The 20483-nt window shown below is 32.3% G+C and overlaps 1 protein-coding gene across 2 annotated transcripts in view; it reads right to left on the bottom strand.

Moving 5' to 3' along the window:
- Positions 1-5420: 5420 nt before the first annotated feature.
- Positions 5421-20483, bottom strand: part of TMTC3 (transmembrane O-mannosyltransferase targeting cadherins 3) — a 58247-nt gene continuing 43184 nt past the window's right edge. For both annotated transcript variants that reach the window (XM_025992200.2, XM_072724549.1), the window contains exons 11-14: positions 15148-15251; positions 13133-13302; positions 11286-11512; positions 5421-9621 (exon numbers count right to left, since the gene is read on the bottom strand). In XM_025992200.2, coding sequence (XP_025847985.1) covers positions 8807-9621; positions 11286-11512; positions 13133-13302; positions 15148-15251 — 1316 coding nt within the window. In that variant the 3' untranslated portion in view covers positions 5421-8806. The remainder of the gene's footprint in view (positions 9622-11285; positions 11513-13132; positions 13303-15147; positions 15252-20483) is intronic.

Here is a 20483-nt window from a genome sequence, read left to right as displayed (position 1 = left end):
TTCAAAAGTTGGCACTACCACTCAGGTGTGGCTCACGTCACTTTCACTTTACCTTATTGCCTTTCTAGATGTGGTTTGATCAGGTCTCCAACAATATCCACCATGACCTAATTTTTTGCTTCTATAATCTGCTACTGTATCCTGGCTCTATTATACAGGATCTCTCCTTATGGTGAAAAAGTGATTACTACAATATTAAGCTTACATTCTCTCTCATTTTAAGTTGATGAGGTATTAGCAAAATCATGGGTCATTTCACTGGCTTCAATTTGGTTAGCTCTGGCCTCCACACCTCCAAAAAACACATGAGTTAATAATTATGAGGAAGGACTAAATCCCAAAATGGCCATTTGCAGAAGCAGAGTAAACTGAGTATAGACAGTCAGAAAATGTGCATTAGAAATAACAGAATTAAATCATTTTTATTGGGGCGCCTGGATGGTTCAATCGGCTAAGGGTCTGCCTTCCGCTCAGGTTATGATCTCAGGATCCGGCAATTGAACCCCGCATCAGGCTCTGCACTCAGTGGGGAGTCTGTTTCTCCCTCTTTCCCTGCTCATTGCCTCTATTTCTCTCAAATGAAATCTTAAAACAATTTTATTTGTATTCGAAAAATATGTAATGTCTACAAGATAAAAAATTATGGGACCAGATAAAAATATTTGTATGCCCATAAAAATTAAATTATACACTTTAAATATGAATTATGTCCATTATATCTCAATAAAGCTGTTTTAAAAGTATCTGATTGTACATTCTTCCAGTCATTCTCTGTACTTGATATTACTAAATTGTGATTACAGAACTCTTTTGTAAATGTTTCACCTGTGTCCCTGGACTGCATATAAATTTTTATTGTATTTTCCCATTTCCTTAAATACATCTTTTAATATACACTACTTTTTGAAGTTTATTATGTACATCTGGAAAAAAGCATATATCCTGAATTGCCAAAAATTGAGCCTATCTGTGCAAACACCCAGATCAAGAGAAGACCCATCCATGTTGCTTCATGTAGACGTGGTTTATACATATTCATAGCATTTCATTGTATAACAAATACCTTGTCTACTTTTCGTATTTTGATTATTTCAAGGTTGGGACTTATATAATCAACCCTAAGAATGTTTTTATATCTTAGACTGCACCTGTTACATGTATTTCTTTTGTCGATACACCTCACAGTGGAATTACCAGGCCATTAATGTTTCCACCACCAAGTTCTATTGCCCTCCACCCTTTGGTTCTAGATATCCAGATAGTCTGTCCTGGGAGTTCATATAAACGAAATCATATAGTGTACGCTTTTGTGTGTGGCTTTTTGCTCACAAGTAAAATTTTAATTGAAGAGTATTTCACTGTTTGAATATATTACAATTTGTTTATCCATTTATTTGCTGATAAAGCATTTGGGTTGTTTCCTGTTTTGTGTTACCAACAAAGCTAAGAACATTTGCAATATGATCAAGGAGCATCGTCTTGGAATTTACTGAAGTTTCTTTTATGGTTTGATATATATAGTCTACTTTTGTAAATATTCCTTATGTGCTAGGAAAGAATGCATATTGCATGAAGTGAAATCCTATATAAACTTAATAGTTCAAGGTTATTTAGGTCTTTATCCACTTATTTTTTCTCTGCTTGATCCATTAGTTTCTCAGAGGATTTTGTTAAAATCTCCAGTTATAATTTCTGGTTTATCTATTTCCCTGTACTGTTATTTTTAGGTTATATCGTTAACATGTGTATTTATGATGGACATCTGTTCCTGTTTTATTGTTCCTTTTACTAGTATCTATCATTTTCCCTTTTCTTTTGGCTTGAATTGTTTTGTCATGTATTAAAATTGCTACTCCAGATTGCTTTGGTTCATACTTTCTGGTAGGCTTTTTGTCTTACTTTTGCTTTTTTATATACAAGTGTTTCATGGACATGTTTTTGGACCTTATATTTATAATTCATCGTAAGTAAATATATAAAACTTAATAGAACTAAAACAAAAAGTATGAGCTTGTTTTTTGGTAGGTTTAACTTATTTTACATTCACTTTAGTTATTGCTATATATTATCAGCTAACACCTTTTTTTGTTCTACACTTTCATTCGCCCTGTCCCCATTACTACATTCTATTGCTAACGTGGGTTTTCTTCGGATGGATTAAAAGTTATAACTTATTTGCATATTTGTAGCATTTGTTTTTAACCTAAGCCCCATAATCATGTCTATTTACCCAACTGATGTCTTAAATTTTGCCAATGCTTTGAGTAAATAAACCATTAGCAAGCTTTCATGTCCCTTTGGTTTCTCCCTACCTCCCCCTTTGATTTGAACTGGATATATTTTTTCTTTTAGTTGGTCTTTCTTAGAGTAAACTTATCCAGTAGACATGGGATTTGGAAGAAAGGATGGGAAGAATGAATACCTCTGGATATAATGTTCACTAGATTCATGGTTCTGGAGCTTAGGGAAAATCTAGGGTGGACATTTGGAAACCTGTATACCTGAAACCAATGCTTAAAGGAGACAGGGGACAAAAAGAGTAGAAGAGAGAACACTAGTATTTAAAGTATAGGCATAAATTAAGGAATGACAATGCAGATCCATCCACCAGAGGAAATGGTGTCTTATAGAGATACTATATTAAACATGTACACACTACAAATGACCCCCAATTTACGATATTTTGACTTACAATTTTTGCCTTTATAATGGTGTGAAAGAGACAGGCATTCCGGAGAAACTGTACTTCAAATTTTGAATTTTGATCTTGTCCTAGATTAGTGATATGAAGGCTGAAACTCTCTAGTAAGGCTGGGCAGGATCAGCTAGCCAGGCGATCATGAGGATAAACAACCAATACACTGACAACTGTTCTATACCCATACAACCATTCTGTTTACTTTCAGTATTCAGTAATTACATGAGATATTCAACACTTTATTGTAAAATAGGCTTTGTGTCTGATGATTTTGCCCAATTGTAGGCTAATATAATCGTTCTGAGAACATTTAACATAGGCTAGGCTAAGCTTGATGTTCAGTAGATGTATTAAATACCTTTTCAACGTATGGTATTTTCAAGTTAGAGTAGGTTTATTGGCATGCAATCTCATTGCTAATCCAGCAAGATCTGTATATTCATTGCCCAGGAATTAATTTTACAGATATCACTACTGGGCATAAATCCAATTCTGCTGTCAGTCTGATTACTAATTCCACTCCCCAAATGCAATTATCTAGCTTGCCAGTGCCCATCAAAAACAGGACTCTGGTAAGAAGTGGACTTCTTGCAGCTACAAAGCTTTTTTGTGGTCTCTTTCTTTGCTTAGTAGGCAGAATGGTGGACAACCTCCACATCGTTCAAAGAATTCCCACTATACCACCTACAATTTACAAAGAAAGAGGTGCACTTGAATTAACTGTTGAGTTGACTAACAAGATCCACCATCTATCATTCAGTTTAGTATGGATTAATCAGACAACCTTCCTAATATCAGAAACTAAAGCCATAGGGAAGGAAGAAGTAAAGATGACTGAGTTTTAACCATAAAAATCTTTAAGAAAGGGCAAACTAGAATGGTTTGGTGAGGAGTGGAGTGGTTTGCTTAAGATAAAAATTAAAAAGCTATCAGGTTCTTCCAGAATAAAAATACTACTTAATGGGAAATATGCTATCCATTGGCATAGTCACAGAAATGTTACTCATGAAGAAAGTGGGTTCCAGAGAACATGAATTTACTTGAGAGCAAGTCTTCAGAGATTTCTGAGCATTAATATTTTTTCTTATGCTACATCCCTGATGGCAGTGAACAGCTAAAGAACAAGATACTACAGTTTTAAGGTGTCTTAGTTCTCATTTCTGCATTTTAATAACTTAAATAAATCTGATTTATAAATTTAATATTTAATAAATAGATTGCTTTAGGCTATCTATATACCAGTTGGCTTAGATGGCTAAGGAATAAGCATTAATATTAAGTATCTAAATAATTTGTTTGCTATATGACCATCATTAACATTACCTCTGCTAAGACATATATAAAGCAAATCATATGCATCAAATGCAAGCCTAAGCCTTATGATTACTTTAATGATTAACATCTTTCACTATGTATCAAAGCCCTATGATTACATTAATAATTAACATTCATCATTTGCTATATACCAAGAACTATTCTAAACAATGTAAATATATTACTATATTTAATATAAATATAATATAAATATAAATATAATTTCCATTTGCTAAAAAAATCAACCTGGGAAGTCATGGAGTTAAAACTTGACATGTGAACATACTACCACCATGTTCTGAAACAGATGTTAACATCTGATAAAAGTTAATAATCACTTGTTAAGAAAGCTGTCCATTAAGAAGGCCAATTTTTAGCAAAACTAAAAATTTTTTAAAAGTTTTTCCAATGTCCTGGACAATGAAATATTATCAAACCACAATCAAATAAAATAAAGACAACACTGGATGGATAGATAGATCAGAACTGCCTCTTGGTTATAATCATAAACCATTTCATTCTTGGTGCCACATGAAAAAAATTAAGCCAATTACATCAAATAAACCATGACTATTGTTTATCACAATTTACTAAATGATGTTAATTATGGTCCTTGTCAAACATGTTTGGTAAAGGCTATTTACAATGTATATGGTTAAGCATGCACTATTTATTTTACAAAGATACCTGCCAGTTTATACAATAGGATATGGAGATATACATATAAAGGAATTATAGATTAAATAATTCCCCTAAGTTACACTAATAAATGTGGAATCGGGATTTGAATCCAGGTACATGCATACCTTAGACTCTTAATTATTTCACTACACTGATTTCTACTTATGTGTATAAAATTCCATGTTTGAATTTGTCTCATTTTCTTTAGTTTCTGTCACTAAGGATTGAAAATGTATCACTGCTGGAACTAATTTAATACATGCCTTTCTCAGATCACTGCTAATAAAACTACCCACCAGCTCTTCTGTCTTTGTGGGGGCAGAAATCTCTTGATATGCTATTTTACTTTTCATTTGAATACTAAAAGGCAATTCAGGTGAAGATTTTAAAAAGTATCAATTTTATACTGAATATTTAGAAATATGGTACACAGACACAACAGTAATAGAAAATGCATATAATTTTAAACTATTTTCTTACAAACCCTTAACATGGATGGCTGACAGCTTCCAACAGACAAAATTTTGAACAAAGGTACCAGATATTTTGGGAGTTTCATTTTAAATACCATTTAGTCATGCAAACAATTAGGTTTTTAAAAAAATAAATATGACATATATAATGGATTTCTGAAGTAGAAACTGACATACAAATCTATATATTTTCATAAGTTTCCATTAAAGCATCTTCAAAAAAGTATTCTGTAACATGAAGTTGAGAGCTCAAATTAGATGTAATGAAAAGGCATGAGGTTTTATTAGAATTGTGTAATTCGCATACTATTTACATAAAAGTAAACATAAAATTGCAAACATTTGTTTTATCCTCCAAGTCACTTCCATGAAATTACTTACTGGGATAGTTACAAGATAAAATTCCCAATTCTGAATGTTAATATGGAAATATATATATATGAGCAGTAAGAGAAACTTCTTTCTTCTGAGAAACAGTAAAAAGTAACATAACTGCTCTTTGGAGATTGTCAAAGCTTTCCTAAGAACTCCTGGGGAAAAGATTTTTTTCTAAAACAGTGAGAACTAAAACTACATCCCTTTACCAGCACACAATGGTAAAGCTTCCTATGACAAGCTTCCTTTTCCAAACATACAGATGCTCACAACTCTCAACTATAGGTTAGTGAACTGGACTAAAATGTCCCTACTATCCATTTCCCCAAAAAGGCAGTTCCAAAGAGGGAGAAAAAAAAAAGTTGTTTTTTTTATTTGAACAGCTTGAATGAAATTTCTGAGTTTAAAGATAATCATCTTTGCATAAACAAGCTCGATGGTACTTTAGATGAAATAAATACTAGTTATCAGAAGAGCATATTCATTAAAATATAAAAATTTAACCAGGTTATGTTACTGATTTAAAAAGTTAATACAGGAGAAATAAGAGGATTTTCTTGAACTAATTTAGAGCAGTGATCATTTTTTTTTTTAAAGATTTTATTTATTTATTCATGAGAGACACACAGAGAGAGGCAGAGACACAGGCAAAGGAAGAAGCAGGCTCCATGCAGGGAGCCCGATGTGGAACTCAATCCCGGGACTCCAGAATCACGCCCTGGGTCTAAGGCAGGCGCTAAACCGCTGAGCCACCCAGGCATCCCCCCCACCCTTTTTTTTTTTTTTTTAAGATTTTATTTACTTATTCGTGAGAGACACAGAGAGAGGCAGAGGGGGAGAGACACAGGCAGGGGAAGAGACACAGGCAGAAGGAGAAGCAGGCTCCCTGCATGGAGCCCGATGCAGGACTGGATCTCAGGGCCCCAGGATCAAGACCTGAGCCAAAGGCAGATGCTCAACCACTGAGGCACCCAGGTGCCCCTAGCGTAGTGATCATTAACCCTGACTACAAATTAGAATCATTCTGAGAACTTTAAGAAAAATAGAAGCATGGCTCCATTCAGATTAAATTGTGTGGTCTGGGATCCATATTAGGAGTCCTCCAGGTGGTTCTAATATGAAGTGAGGGTTGAGAGACATTAATGGAAAAACTACTAGTCACTCAGGGTGGATTTCATTTAAATAAATTATTTAAAATTTAAATATGAGCACTTTCTACAGGATAGGCATTGTTCTAAGTGCAAGTAAGGAGGAATTCTTTTTTTCTATAAAAATCATTGGATAACAATATATTTTTTATCTTTTGAATAGTTACATAATTTTATTAAAATATTACTCGAGCTCTTATTATGATCTGCTGTCACAAAAGATTCCCTCTACTTTTCTGAATTATCCTCACTTGATAGTATAACAGAAGTGATCAGACTCAAATTTTTCAAGATATGTGGAGGGAACAGAAGATTAACATAGATTTTGTTTTTTTCAAGTCATAGTATATGAGGTATTCTCCATCTTATATATGGAGTTGCAAAGCCATAATCTAAAAACTAATACTGGGCAGTGCTTTAATGGTGAACAGAATCTCCCAGATAAAAAATGTGAACTATGACTGGTGTCAGTGCTTGATTTAAATTGCCTAAAAAAATAATCTATGACACAACCTCAGGGAACCTAGTAAGACTAGGTCTTTAATGCAGACCAAATTTCTTATGACCTATTTATAAAATATTTCTTTATAAAAACTTACAGTTATTATGATTTTTGAAATATAATTAGAAATTATATTTCTGCAAGGAACAGAAATATAGTTTTTGAAATTCTACATAATTAGAAATTAGATCCTATTCCAGGATGATACCTCGAATTTTAACATTTTAAAATAACACCAACTTATTAGGTATTATAAAACTCATTTGAAAAAAAAAAACTCATTTGATGTATTTTAACTCAAGAAAAAAAATCAGATATAAATTGATACATCTGATTTATGTCTGCTCTTCAACCTAACAGTTTTCAGATTTAAACTGTTAAAACCAACTAACTATTAATCATATGTGAATCTACCTTTTATAGCTGGACGGCAAAATGAAATTTTGGTTAAACTGTAATATAAGCATATATAGGGAAATGCAACAGCAATTTGTTTTCCATAGCTGATGGAATTCGAACAGCTTTAAAATTTTTGTGAAAGCTCAGTAGTCAAAATAAATATTTAATAAAAATATACACCATAGGAAGATCAAGAACTTAGTGTTTAAAAATAAACTTTGTCACACTGTTTTGCCTTCAGTTAAATAGAACTCAATTTAGTTGCTTAAGGTATCTAAGAATGATTAAGGTGTGTTTTTGGAATTAAAATTCAACAAGTAGAAGGATAACAATAAGATGAAAGAGAAACTATGTTTTAACTCAAAAAATTTAACGTTATAGTTATAGGGACTTTTTCATTATGACTAAGATCCTAATAAACATGAATAGTTTGGGAAGAAAAAACTCAAATAGTCATAATTATGTGGTTCATGCTGTGAAAAATCTCAGTATGTAAAAAAATAAAAATACAGTATATACGAGCACCATTAGAAATGTGGGTGGATATGTCTATATACTTGATTAAAAATTGCATTCAGAGTAAAGTTAAGGACAAAGCACACAACTATGAAAATACATTCTTAAACTAACATGTCATAGGACTTATTTTTAAAAATTTCATCTGGCATTCCTTCTAAAAATCAATAAAAGAACGCAACATAAAGGAAGCCAGTATTCTTTTGTGGTGCAAGTACCTCAGTTAGACATTATGGAAGAAAAAAAGAAGTGCTCAATAAAGTGTTTTCAATCCATAATCAGATTCTAACAGGTAACCGAAAGTAATGAAGTTAACTAATGAATGCAAATTCATAGAATAAACCAGCATATGTTGAATTTGCCCCCAAGGGATTATCATTCAGGCTTCCAATTATTTTTAATTTAAAGTAGGCAAGATTACTCTGCAGGAAGAATCTTCCTTCTATATAAAAGATATAAATTTGCAAACTGTAATTTAATATTTCTGCCATAGTCATTAAACTCAGAAAATGGTTGTATCTTATACAATACCTACCCTGGGATAAGACAGGTCTTTAATGAAAATCACATTTTGATCCTATGTAGAGGTGGTTCATGATAGACTTACATGTACACTTGCTATTTTTCAAAGCTCCCAGTATAAGCAATCACATAAGATAGACTGAAGTTCTTTGAGGACACTGTGACATGATAAATAATGCTATTCACCATTTAAGATACGTTCAATCTCTTCTAGTCTTTTTAAAGCAGCAACTCTTTTCTTCTCAATTTCTTTGATTTCTTTTGTTGTTTTGTGGGGGGTCTGTTTGTCTGTATTTTTTCCTAATTGTTTGTTGGATTTAGACTGACTTTTATTATCACTTGGTTTTATGATCTGTGTAGGTCTGGGTTCACTTCTTACTTCTTTTACATTTTCAGTTGGAATTTTTTCTCCTTCTACACCTGAAGTCTTATCAGCTGGGGATACTGGCTGTTCTGCAAAACTAGAGGAGGAAATTTTATCCCTGACTATGTTCAAATGGCGTTGAATATACTCTTCATGTGGCGCTAGTGCCAATGTTTCAACCAGGCATCTTTCAGCTTTTAGTAAGTCCTTCTCTTCAAAATAAACAACACAAAGATTGTGTTTTCCTTGAACATTGGTTGGATCCATCTCCAAAATCTTTTCAAAACATTTTTTTGCTCCAAGTATATCTTTCTTTTGATTCATCAGAATGTCTCCCTTTAAAATGAGACCCTTGATATGATCAGGATAGTGTCTGAGTAACTCTTCCAAAATTGGCAAAGCCATTAATTCCTTTGCAGTCTGAGAATAAAGGAGAGCCAGATTAAACAAAGCACTTCTGAAATCAGCTTGTAATTTTATGGCTTTCTTCAACCACACCTCTGCTTCACTGTCCTTTTTGTCATCCATGGCAAGCATTCCCAGGTTGAAATAACCATTAGCATCTTGTGGCTCTTCATTTATATAGCTTAGAAGTCGTTTTCTAGCTTCAGGTCTGAGTTTAACTTCACCTAAGAATAATTTTTTTTTTAAAAGAAAAAAATACATATTGTTAAATGATTAAGTCTGAGGAACAAAAGCCACTTTCAGTATTTAGCTAGTTAGATTACAAAAAAACAGCATCAAACAACTAGCTTCTGTATGGAAATCAAAAGTAGAATATGGAAAAACTCAAAGTTCTCACAGGAAAGACAGTGCTTGAGACATTGAAATGATGGCTCATTTCCTTTCCTTTAAAGCAGCAAGAATGCCTCAGAAATCTGAAAGGGCAAAAATATCTTTATAGTTTAGACTCTTAACTGGGAGTAACAGAGGAAGAATACACAATTAAGAGGAAGAGGCACTGGATTTACCAACAATAACATGTTGGCAATAACATTGATATTCAATCTTGACTCTGCTAACACTATGACTTTATGCATTAAACAAATCATTTAACTTCTCTGAGTTAGCCTACTGAATTTTCTAAGAATTACATGAGACCTATGTAAAAAAAGCTCAGGAAACAGTAACTATTATTGAATAAACAAAATGTTTCAGTCTTATGAAATCAGATTTTTTTCTCTATTCAAAATTTTTAAGACTTTCAAAGGTAAAAATATACCATTAAATATAAAGCTTATAAGTTTATATATGTTAGGATTCAAGAAACAAATATTTGAGATAATTTCTACTGTAAATAAAAAAACAATCAAGTCCGACAACTATAAACCTTTGGGTACAATCTTGTATTGAATAATGGGTTTTTCATGATTACCAAGGTTAGCTAACTTTACAAAAATATTAGCTTTTTCTCTAAATTTATGCTTTATTAAATGCCAGCCATAAAGATCTCCCTCCCTCTCTTATTTTGACAGTAAGAAGAAAAAAGAAAATTGTAAAATAAACCAGTTGGCATAAATTCTTATTTGAACTAGTTACTAAACTAGCCACATGAAATTTGGAGTAGTTATTAGATCTATTTGGTCCTCACTTTAATAAACTAAATAGAAGACTGAGTTTAAAAGTAAAATCAAATACCCTCCTTACCTTAAATACCACAACCTTATGATGCATTTTTTTGTAAAAGTCTTTAAAAAGTATCTAAGATTTAACTACAAAATGGAGATTTTTTCCAATCTAAAAATTAAAATTAAAAAAAAAAAATAAAAAAATAAAAATAAAAATTATATATATTGCTTTCTGATCCTAATTTATTGTCATGAATGGTTTAGTTTTGTTAAATTATAGGAATTATAGTAATATCTCAGAAAATAAAACTAAATATAAAATGATACCAAAATCACCTGGTCTTATGAATCAAGAGAAAATACATTTTTCTCCCTAAAACATACAATAACTCTTGTCTCCCCAGAAATAATTATATAAAAAAATTGTGCAAGTTCTGGTTATTTGGAGATTATCTATTTCTGTACATAAAATGACAAAACAGACTAAAAATGCACTGCTTAATAGACTGAAAAATAAGTCTTAACATATACCCAAAGAACTAACAATTGTGTTAGAGCATCTAACTTGAAAACTGTACATCAAGTATTTTAAATATTCTTACAAATTATTTATGTACAGTTTTGACATAACCTATTCATTCAGAAAACGTTTACTACAGGTAATGTAAGCTCGGGTTTTATTATTTTAAACAATATGTTTAAATAAATATTTTGAGAAAACATACCTGATTCTTGCATTAATATAGCAGAATTGAATAATGCTAGCTTATGCTTTGGATTTAGTTCTAAAGCACGATTAAAATTTTTTAGGGCTTCATTTGGTTCTTTAAGTTCAATATGAACAATTGCCAAGTTGTACCAAAGATCTGCATTATTTCTGTCCAGCTCTAGTGCTTTAAGATATGCTTCTTTCGCTTTAAGAGGTTTATTCATTTTTAAAAGCAATTCTCCTCTGTAGAAAAATCAAACACAAGCTTTACTCACAACATTACCATGTCAACTGGTAGATACTATTTTTCACACGTTTTAAGCTTTTCCACATATTCATAGTTTTCCTTTTAACCTAGGCTTTTAAAGTTTTCTACCAAAAATAACTATCTAAAAGTGTTCACAAACCTCAACTCATTAGTTTAGCAAATTTGTTTTCAAATATTATCAGAGGAAAAAGCATATCTGATTTTAAAGGGTAATATATGAAGAGGTATCCAAGAAAGGAGAGCAGAGAAACATATTCTTTAAGTGTATCTTGAAAGAAGGTAGACTAAGCTAGACTACATCAGTAACAAGAATGGAGATCAATTTTTCAGGTGATCAAATAATAGCATTTGAAGAAGGAATACAAATACAAATACGGTGGTGACAGGAAACCTCTAGTATTCGAATTCATATTAGAAGTCTCATTTATAAAGAGAACATCTGAAAATCTTGTCTTTTCTTATATAAATTTAGTCTTCTACAGTGTATTCTTATAAAATGGCCATTCATTAAAACAAAACAAAAAACTCCCCAAAACAATAAAAAAAATTTAAAAAGCTTATGGGGTAGGGTTGGAGGGCCCTCATGTGACCAGCAGATACCTATGAGATATATATCCGGAACTGAGGATCACGTTTTGAAAACCATTTTTAAATCTTTCTAATACGGTTCTATTTTCTGTTAGCTTAAACAAGTCCATATGTGCAAATCAATCTGAGTAGTGATATGAGTTACTTTTATTATGATACTATTATTTCCTTAAGTATTAGCATAAAAAAGAAATAAAATGAACTACCAATATTCTCAATTAAAGTAACTTCTGGAATGAGTGCTTGTCCAAAATGCTTTTTTAAATGGAGGTTATTGGATAATTCTTCATAGAGTAACACTTAACAGGTTTTATTTATATATGCAACCCCACTAAACTTAGCTAATTTCAACTACTGGATAAGGCTGAACAAAGACAGTGTCCAAGTTATGAACAGATTTTATCTCAAAAACTACTGAATTCTGAATGCATTTTCCCCATAGGAGCAATGTTATAAATTACAATTAGGTTTCTGGGCCAGGCTATAAAAGAAGTTCAACATACAATTTTCCTCAAGTATAATATAAATGATAATCCTTCCATGGGAAAATATATCATCTTCTCTCTAACATGTGATGCCAAAACTTTTTTTTACTGACAACTAAAAAGTTTCTTTGTGTTAAAAAGCATCAGTAAGCAGTCAATTGTCAACTCTTGAGAGTTGGATATCAGAAATAATTATTATGAAATATGTTTCAGGTGTTTTAATTAAAAATGAACATGACCATAAGAAGCAAATGAAATTAAGATGCTCCTACCCTTTCTTTCATATAAAACCTAAAACCTCAGTTTGCTATATACTACACCTTACAGACTCTGTTGTCCATTTCTAATCAAATCAATTAAATTTGATCATAAGTCTAAACTTGACTATGTTTCTATATCTGGGGTTGCCAATTAAGATTAGTAAAAAGAAAAAAAAAAGCCAAGTTAGTTCACATAGCCAAAATATACATGCAGATGCAGCTTCAATTTTCTATAATGATAGCTTAAAGAGAACTACAATACCTGCTAATATAAGCCTGCTTGAAGTCAGGTCTCATGCTTATTGCTTGTCGGTATAGCTGATCTGCTTCTTCCAGCCGGGACTCATTTGCTCGGATCAGATTGGCCAGATTAATATAAACATTTAAGTGGTTAGGGGCAATTCTGGCCGCATATTTTTTACCAGGAATAATCTATTCATGAGAACATAATTTGATATTTCAGTACCAAGTAAAAATTAAAAATCAGTATTCCTAGTGGCTTACTTAAAATATACATGACAGAAAAAGGTTATGGTATAAGTTATTGCCAAATTGAAGTAAGTCATAAAAATGTGAAAGCACTTGCAATACTTACAAAATGTAAATAATATTTTGTGGCATCAAAGGATATATTTATCATTCAAGCTAGTTCAACAGAATATTGTTAGCTTTTTATTTATATGCATCTTTTTAAAAGTCCTATAAATCTAAATTTTTGACGCAAAGGTCTGTTAGTATATTTGCATCTGACCATTAATACAAAGAATTCAGGTCTCCTTCCCTTCAGTCTAGTGTATTTGTTACATTAGACTGTCAACTTTCATGTTGTCAGTGAAATAACTCCTGGTTGTGACAAGAGAGTGGTTAACTTTATTCAGACTTATACTAAAGCCTCACTTGTCTGGTTGAGTTAGGAAATACAATTCCCTTATCAACTGACTATTCAGGTTAAGCAAAGGTTATAAAATACACATAGACCCAGATTTTCAGTGAAAATAGTAAATTGATAAAAATCCATATTGAACACAATTTAACTTTAGAATCTTAGGATTGAAATAATGCTTAAGATACCATGTGGTCCAACTTTGTTTTTAAAACATTTATCAAACTATATCCAATCATTTTAATACTATCATTACTATTAACATAATATTAATATACACTACCATTGAGAAAACTGTAGTGCAGGGTAAACTATCTTTTCTGATGAAGCACAGCTGGTCAAGGCCAGAATCTAACTTTACAACTTCTACTCTACTGTAACAGCCAATGAATGAATCTTTTGCATGTTTCATTGTAACAACTGAACATACAACAACAGACATGTATTCATTCATTTTATTACTTTGCTTTATTCATTTATTTTGATAGTTATGTTGAATTTAGTGTTTAATATGCATATATAAATTTCTCTTTAAAGTCACTTAATTCACTGGTAACTTTTAATCAAGAATATCTAAAATTCATAACTTTATAAAATTTTTTAAACATACTCTACAGAGATTTTTTTAATTTTTTAAAAAGATTTTATTTATTTATTCATGACAGAGAGAGAGAGAAAAGCAGGCTCCGTGCAGGGAGCCTGACGTGGGACTCAATCCTGGGTCTCCAGGATCACACCCTGGGCCAAAGGCGGCACTAAACCACTGGGCCTCGGGGGCTGCCCCAGAAATTTTTTTAATTAAATGAATTAGAAAAGTAAATGTAATCCTTTATAAAACTTGTAGTATTATGCTAAGAAATTTTTAATAATTTTTTCTAAATTAAATGAATTAGAAATTTTTTTAATTAAATGAATTAGAAAAGTAAATGTAATCCTTTATAAAACTTGTAGTATTATGCCAAGTGAAATAAGTCAGAGAAAAACAAGTACCATATGATCTCATTTACATGTGGAATTTAAGAAACAAAACAAACTAGCAAAAAATAGAGAAACTAAGAAACAGATTTTTATTGCAGAGAACTGATAGCTACCAGAGGGGAGGTTGGGGATGTGTGTGTGGTGGGGGAATGGGGGCAGTGAAGTAGGTGATGAGGATTAAGGAGTGCACTTGTATGGAAGTATTCAATCACTACATTGTACATCTAAAATTAATATTACACTGTTAATGAGTTTAAATAAAAGCTTAAAAAAACCCATTGTAGTCAGAAATGGTTTATTGGATACTTTACTATCAGCCAATTGAAGAAAAGATAAGGATTTCCTATCTAGGTAACTCTATTCAATATGTACATAGAGTAGATGTAACACAATAGGAATACATTATAACAACTTACCTGGGGCATCAGTGACTTAGCCATCATGTAAGATTCTTCAGCTTCTTTGGTTCTATTTAAATTTTTGTAAGTTCTTCCTACATTCATGTGGGCACCAATATCATCTAAGATTTAAAAAAAAATCATTTGTTGGCAAATATACTAAATAGTATTCAATGTAAACTACATGTTTCTAGCAACAACAGGCAAAAAAATGCAAAAGCAGGCAACAGGTCCTACATCCTCCTTAAAGTTCTCCTAACACAATTTGGTATAATTGATGATCAATGCTACACTAGAAAATTATTTAATAAAGTACTGTAAGGACAGAAAATGTACACATGACATGAAAAATTATTTGAATGGATCCTTGAAATGCTAAGACATGTCAAGAGAAGTAGAGGTAATAAAGAAATTTGTATCATTTTTCTTCACTAGATTTTACTATACTATAAGACTTGCTTCCATTTCATTGATTGCAGAGCTCTGGAATTCATTAAAAAAGTATGGCTCAAGTCTAACAGTGAAAAAAATTAGCATGATCCGCAGAATTATTCCCAGTGTTTTAACTAACAAAACGTGCTATGGTGGGACATGGGTAAATAAAATTTTGTGATTTTGTTTAAAATTCTTTTGATTGTGGTTGTAATGCAAGTATAATAAAATACCAGGATTCTCCAGTATTACTTAAGATGCAGCAGCCCATCTCTCTTAAATGATAAATTCTTACGTATGTTTTTTTTTAAATGCATTTGTGTTTTGTTTTTTTTTTTAACTTTTTTAAAAGGCTGTGATACTATCAATATATCAGAAAATTTGTCTAATTTTCTGATATGGAGACTCAATCAGCAAATTTTTTCAGGGACAGAAAAATATGCTATTTAAATAAGAAAGATATTAGGGTTCATTGCACACTACTTTTAGGACACATTTCCCAGTAACTATTTCAAAGGTTTGGAGTAAAGATGGAAGAAGATCTTAAATCAGACAAATTTTATTGCATGTGAATCTCTAACAGACAAGACACAATTACTACTTGCCTGTGACACCATGATTTTGCAATTGTGGAATGGTTCTCTGCCTGGAACTCCTAGGACAGATGGGAGCCAAGCATATACCCCTAGGCGAAGAGTTAACAGTCCTAAGATCTTGCTACACTATGTTTCAGACTAGTAATTGTGTGCACTGAAGAGAAACTGTCACAGGCAATACAGGTTTGGTTAGAGAACTCAGAGACAGGATTCATTTTTGTTGTTGATTTTTGATTTGTCGATATTTTGTTGACGTATTGCTGAGTCTAATGGGGTTTCAGGAAAGGTCAAGGAAAAAAAATTGCTCAAACCATTTCCAATTCTAGCTGCAAATCTGGATACGTAGGTATTTTAAAAATTCAGGTAACCTTAGCGCCACTCAGCTCTATTGAAATAGAATCCAAAGAAATAGGATCTGCAAAAGTGTTTAAAAAGTTTCAAAGACAGTTCTAATGTGGAGCCAAGGTTGAAATTCACTGTATTACGGAATGTGTAGAAAAAGAGTAGGTAGGTCTTTGCTCTTACACAGTTTTTTGTTTTTTTTTTTAAACATCAGCTAAACATACACCTGTAGATCTACCTAAGTAACTTAGGTAAAACTATGGAGAACCTGAAAAAATTTAATATAAAGTAAGAATTTAACCTAAGGAAAGAACAAAGAAACTGGAAGTTTAGATAAATAAAATTATCAGCCAAGTATTTAAAATGTTACTGACATCAGTAATATTTGCCCCAACAAATCTTAGAAAAGAAAGAGGTTATCTACTTAGATGAAAGACAAGGCAAATTAATATCCACTGGAATCAGGTTCTTAAAATTATGGCAAGGAGATACTGTCATCAATGAAGAATTCAGACACCAGAGTAAGGCAGCCCTACTTTCTCAAAGAACTAAAATAGCAATAAGATAATCTTAAGCATCAAAAGGACTTATACCTTAACAGCTAATAGAGTGAAAGACATAGTTTCTAAGAAATTTCTTGTAAGTTACAAAGTTTTAAGATTCCAGAGAAGGAAGTAACCATTACTACGGTAAGATAAATTTAAATTTGGAAAAAAAAAAGGGGGGGGGGTAAGAAAAACAGGCAAGATATAAAAAGCAATGACATTTAAAGGACTAAAAAGCTATAGAATTTCATCGAACCATCTTGTTATAATAACAAACTAATAGCATCAGTCTAGCACTGTTTTATTCAACATAAATGAGGACTGCAAGTACTAGGCAACTTTGTGCCTAATAACTCTTCATCTACCACCAATAAGTTAAGCATTCTCACACTCGTGGCCCAGGCACCTACCTATGTTGCTTTCCAGTCTCTTATCTATAAAATTATGTCAATTTACTTAAAAAGATAAATTTATAAACATCTAAAACTAAAAAATCTTTAAACCACATTTCCATATTATAGCATTAAAGTTGAACTACAGGTCTATGATTTTTTCTCACATAGTTCAAAGATTTATACTTAGATAAAAGTGAAATCAATGATTTTAAAGCAAAACAAATCCTTCAGAATGCTGGTGTCCTTGAAAAAAATCTACCCTTGTCTTGTAAAGATGTTTATGGATACTGTAATTCCATTTGTAAAAATTTTATCTTTGTGAATTGGGATTTTTTTTAAACACTTGTAAACCATCAAAATAAAACAAAAATCACAAAAATCACATTTTTTTTTTCTTTCTTTCTCTCTCTCTCTCTTTTTTTTTTTTTTTTTTTAACACAACTTGCATGCCACCTGGTCAAATCACTGCATAGTTTATCTTCTTATTTTGGTTAAGCAAAAAAAAACAAAAAACAAAAAACAAAAAAAACCCTTCAGATTGAATGTTTTATTTTGTTTTTTGGTGTATTTAAAAATTAATTTTAAAATGTTATGAATCCCTACTCTGTGTACTCCTACTAAACTGTCCCAAATTTTTAATTTATTTTGTATTTTTATTTTTTCCTCCAAGAGTAAGGCTATTTTTAAAAAAATATTTTATTTAAATTCAATTTGCCAACATAGAGTATAACACCCAGTGCTCACCTGCCCCAAGTTTTTAAATACCTATATACATGTTACTTCAAATTTTTACCTCCTGTCCTGACCTTTTCCCTTACCTCTAGTCTTATAAATCTGTGTATGTCTAACAGTGACAAAAAAGACTATTGATGTCCCTCCATGCATGTCATTTCATCTATTGAATCTATGAAGAATATGGCTAAAAAACAGAACAACCCAAGATGCCTGTGAATACCAAATTCAATGTCTCTAACATTATGTACTTTTTCACAATAAATTATAATAAACTGGTTTACCTGTTTTCCTAGTCCATGGTTTATGAGAAACAGCAGTTTCGACAGTATGGTAAGAAGTCATACTAAAGTTCAGTAAGTCTCTCAAAAACAGCAAAAAGTGACAACTGATGAGGTGAAAAAATATTTTAAAGCTGAGTGCTTACATCTGCCAAGAAGCCAGTGATATGCACTATTTGCCAGACAAAACTAAATATGATTCTACACACCCACCCACACCATTTACTCTTTAAAACAAGGCAATAAGATAAAACTATGGTCCCAATTTAGAAATGATAAAAATAAGGTGGAAAGGGCCTAAATAAATAACATCTTCTAGGTTTGAAAGTCCCTATATGGGGACACCTGGGTAGCCCAATGGTTGAGCATCTGCCTTTGGCTCAGGTTGTGATCCTGGGGTCCTGGGATGAAGTCCTGCATCATGCTTCCTGTGAGGAGCCTGCTTTCCTTATGACTCTGCCTCTATGTGTCTCTCATGAATATATAAATAAAATCTTAAAAAAAAAAAAAGTCCCTCTATGTCTGATGTCAAAGATCACTCTGCTTCTCTAAATACTCATAGAATGAACCTAAAAGACTTTTGAAAGAATAAAATTAGTGAACATTGGAATGCTGGGGTGTCTCAGCTGGTTAAGCATATGTCTCTAGATTTTGGCTCAGGTCATTTCAGGTTGCTTAAGATTTTCTCTCCCTCTTCCCCAAACTACCCCACCAGCGCTCTCTCTCTTTCTCTCAAAATAAATAAATAAAAAAAAATAAAATTAGTGAATGCTGACTGTGTATAAGACCATGCTAGATGATTCGGAGGTATGAAGATAAATCAGATGTTCATGCTATCTCTAGGGAGCTCTTTAGCTTAAATATATATTTTAAATAAATATTCAAATAAATACAACACAATATTAAACAGAAAGTTACAAATATTATATGAAAGATACAGAAGAAATTGTAAGAGGTTTTAAAGATTAAAAAAAGGGGTGCTTGGGTGGCTCAGTTGGATTAAGTGTCTGCCTTCAGCTCAGGTCATGATCTCAGGGTCCTGGAATCAAGCCCGACATCTGGCTCCCTGCCCAAGGGAGAGTCTGCTTCTCCTCTGCCCATCCCCCTGCTCATGAGCCCATGCACTCAAGCTCTCTCAAAATCTTTTTTAAAAAATCCTTAAAAAAAAGATTAAAAATATTTGCTTCTTATTGGAGAGGTAGCAAGGTTTTTTAAAGAGAAGCCACGTGAGATAGGTTGTAATAGATGGTAGAAGGTGGATGGCAAAGAAGAGGGAAGGAATTCTAGACTCAAGGAAGATCATCAACAAAGGTAAAGGTGTGAGGAAGCCCAAGATATGTATTCTCTATTTCAAGAAAAATTAAACTACATAGAGAGCTAGGGGAGATAAAATTGAAAAGCTAGACCATCAGTTTTATTTCTACAACTTTCTCTTCATCTTTGTCTAAGTGAAATTTGGCTTTGCCTCAGGAATGTGTGTTTTTTTTTTTTTTTTTTTACATGTAGCTATTCCACGTAATGACCATGTTCTTTTTCTTATTCTTTGCAACACTGGGTCTGGAGGTAGATTAGGTGTCCTCAGTGATCTTTAACACTTCCAGACAACTATTGGTCCTTCTTAAAATCACTTGTCTCTGAATTTCAGGTCATTAAACTCTATTATCCACTATCTCTCCTTGTCGCAGTCACCATTCTCTGGGTCATAGCTCCTGGCTCATGGTTCTCTTAATTCTTAGTGGTTTCAAAATCTACAAAGTCAGATTTTCTAATACTTTGCCTTTGATATCCTTTCTTCCAATGATTTTCACTTCTGCCCTCTTTTCACTAGTTAGTGCAATGGCCACAGTCATATCTTGTAGACAAATAGTGGGTATTGCTTGCCACTCCCGGCTTTTCTGAGGATATTTAGAAATGTGACAGGGGTTCAGAGGAGGAGAGAGTATCTTTTGGTCATCATTCTGAAGAGAAAATAATAACCATGGATGAGGGCCATGTTTCATATATATCCTGAAATACAGTTCTATACACTCA

The sequence above is a fragment of the Vulpes vulpes genome, chromosome 10 (assembly GCF_048418805.1).
Source record: "Vulpes vulpes isolate BD-2025 chromosome 10, VulVul3, whole genome shotgun sequence".
Classification (NCBI taxonomy): domain Eukaryota; kingdom Metazoa; phylum Chordata; class Mammalia; order Carnivora; family Canidae; genus Vulpes; species Vulpes vulpes.
Note: the sequence above shows the minus strand (reverse complement) of the source record. Positions and strands in the feature narration are given on the sequence as shown.